We start from the raw sequence: 2,863 nt of genomic DNA, 5'->3' as shown, positions 1-2,863 counted from the left end.
TCCCACAATCTGCCCCCTCAGTATTGTATCCCTAATCTGTCCAACAATCTGCCCCCTCAGTATTGTATCCCTAATCTGTCCCAGAATCTGCCCCTCAGTATTGTATCCCTAATCTGTCCCACAATCTGCCCCCTCAGTATTGTATCCCTAATCTGTCCAACAACCCGCCCCCTCAGTATTGTATCCCTAATCTGTCCCATAATCTGCCTCCTCCGTCATGCTCAACCAATTTGCTGTGTATGGTTCATTAATGCAACTCCTTCATTAATGCAACTCCACACGTCATGATTTGCCTTCACAGTAGTAGGGCGGGGTCAATTTGACAATTTAGGTTTACTTTCAGAGTTACGTACCACAAAAAGTTTCACCGAGCATCTGGATGGAATTTAGCTACTGTTAATGGTTAGGTAGGTAGCTGATAGCATGATGGATATTAGAAAGGGGCTTCGCCGGGACACAACGGCAGCATCAGATCAAAGCGGCGAGGAGAGGGGGAAGCCTGCCACAGAGGCCAAGGCCGTCGAGTCGACGCTAATCACCAAGGACAAGGCCGCTGAGTCGACGCTAATCACCGAGGACAAGGCCGCTGAGTCGACGTTAATCACAGAGGACAAGGCCGCTGAGTCGACGCTAATCACTGAGGACAAGGCCCCTGAGTCGACGCTAATCACCAAGGACAAGGCTGCTGAGTCGACGCTAATCACCGAGGACAAGGCCGCTGAGTCGACGCTAATCACAGAGGACAAGGCCGCTGAGTCGACGTTAATCACCGAGGACAAGGCCGCTGAGTCGACGCTAATCACCGAGGACGAGGCCGCAGAGTCGACGCTAATCACCGAGGACAAGGCCGCTGAGTAGACGCTAATCACCGAGGACAAGGCCCCTGAGTCGACGCTTAATCAACGAGGACAAGGCCGCTGAGTCGACGTTAATCACCAAAGACAAGGCCGCTGAGTCGATGCTAATCACAGAGGACAAGGCCGCTGAGTCGACGCTAATCACCAAGGACAAGGCCGCTGAGTCGACGCTAATCACCGAGGACAAGGCCGCTGAGTCGACACTAATCAACAAGGACAAGGGCACTGAGTCGACACTAATCACTGAGGACAAGGCCGCTGAGTCGACGCTAATCCCCAAGGACAAGGGCGCTGAGTCGGCGTTAATCACTGAGGACAAGGGCGCTGAGTCGACGCTAATCCCCAAGGACAAGGGCGCTGAGTCGACGTAAATCACTGAGGACAAGGGCGCTGAGTCGACGCTAATCACCAAGGACAAGGCTGCTGAGTCGACGTTAATCACTGAGGTCAAGGCCGCTGAGTCGACGTTAATCACCAAGGACAAGGCCGCTGAGACGACGCTAATCACCGAGGACAAGGCCGCTGAGTCGACGCTAATCACTGAGGACAAGGCTGCTGAGTCGACGCTAATCACAGAGGACAAGGCCCCTGAGTCGACGCTAATCACTGAGGACAAGGCCGCTGAGTCGACGCTAATCACCAAGGACAAGGCCCCTGAGTCGACGCTAATCACCAAGGACAAGGCCGCTGAGTCGACGCTAATCACTGAGGACAAGGCCGCTGAGTCGACGCTAATCACCGAGGACAAGGCCGCTGAGTCGACGCTAATCCCCAAGGACAAGGCCGCTGAGTCGACGCTAATCCCCAAGGACAAGGCTGCTGAGTCGACGCTAATCCCCAAGGACAAGGCCGCTGAGTCGACGCTAATCACCGAGGACAAGGCCGCTGAGTCGACGCTCATCCCCAAGGACAAGGCCGCTGAGTCGACGCTAATCCCCAAGGACAAGGCCGCTGAGTCGACGTTAATCACCAAGGACAAGGCCGCTGAGTCGACGCTAATCACAGAGGACAAGGCCGCTGAGTCGACGCTAATCACTGAGGACAAGGCTGCTGAGTCGACGCTAATCACCAAGGACAAGGCCCTTGAGTTGACGCTAATCACTGAGGACAAGGCCGCTGAGTCGACGCTAATCACCAAGGACAAGGCCCCTGAGTCGATGCTAATCACTGAGGACAAGGCCGCTGAGTCGACGCTAATCACCAAGGACAAGGCTGCTGAGTCGACGCTAATCCCCAAGGACAAGGCCGCTGAGTCGACGTTAATCACCAAGGACAAGGCCGCTGAGTCGACGCTAATCACAGAGGACAAGGCCGCTGAGTCGACGCTAATCACTGAGGACAAGGCTGCTGAGTCGACGCTAATCACCAAGGACAAGGCCCTTGAGTTGACGCTAATCACTGAGGACAAGGCCGCTGAGTCGACGCTAATCACCAAGGACAAGGCCCCTGAGTCGATGCTAATCACTGAGGACAAGGCCGCTGAGTCGACGCTAATCACCAAGGACAAGGCTGCTGAGTCGACGCTAATCACCGACGACAAGGCCCCGAGTCGACGCTAATCACCAAGGACAAGGCCGCTGAGTCGACGCTAATCCCCAAGGACAAGGCCGCTGAGTCGACGCTAATCCCCAAGGACAAGGGCGCTGAGTCGACGTTAATCACTGAGGACAAGGCCACTGAGTCGACGCTAATCACCAAGGACAAGGCTGCTGAGTCGACGCTAATCACCGACGACAAGGCCCCGAGTCGACGCTAATCACCAAGGACAAGGCCGCTGAGTCGACGCTAATCCCCAAGGACAAGGGCGCTGAGTCGACGTTAATCACTGAGGACAAGGGCGCTGAGTCGACGCTAATCACCAAGGACAAGACTGCTGAGTCGACGTTAATCACTGAGGACAAGGCCGCTGAGTCGAAGCTAATCCCCAAGGACAAGGCCGCTGAGTCGACGCTAATCCCCAAGGACAAGGGCGCTGAGTCGACGTTAATCCCCAAGGACAAGTCCGC

The 2,863-nt window shown here is 55.5% G+C and overlaps 1 protein-coding gene across 1 annotated transcript; it reads left to right on the top strand.

Annotated features, from left to right (window-relative positions):
• Window positions 1-958: 958 nt before the first annotated feature.
• Window positions 959-2,857, top strand: LOC135537204 (uncharacterized; the record flags this gene model as incomplete). The annotated part of the gene is made up of 4 exons (XM_064963401.1): window positions 959-1,156; window positions 1,238-1,573; window positions 1,766-2,405; window positions 2,596-2,857. Coding segments are annotated over exons 1-4 (1,436 nt in total), but the record flags the coding sequence as incomplete, so codon positions are not given.
• Window positions 2,858-2,863: the final 6 nt, after the last annotated feature.

Source organism: Oncorhynchus masou, unplaced genomic scaffold (assembly GCF_036934945.1).
Source record: "Oncorhynchus masou masou isolate Uvic2021 unplaced genomic scaffold, UVic_Omas_1.1 unplaced_scaffold_7240, whole genome shotgun sequence".
NCBI lineage: Eukaryota > Metazoa > Chordata > Actinopteri > Salmoniformes > Salmonidae > Oncorhynchus > Oncorhynchus masou.
This window is presented reverse-complemented; position numbering and strand designations above follow the sequence as displayed.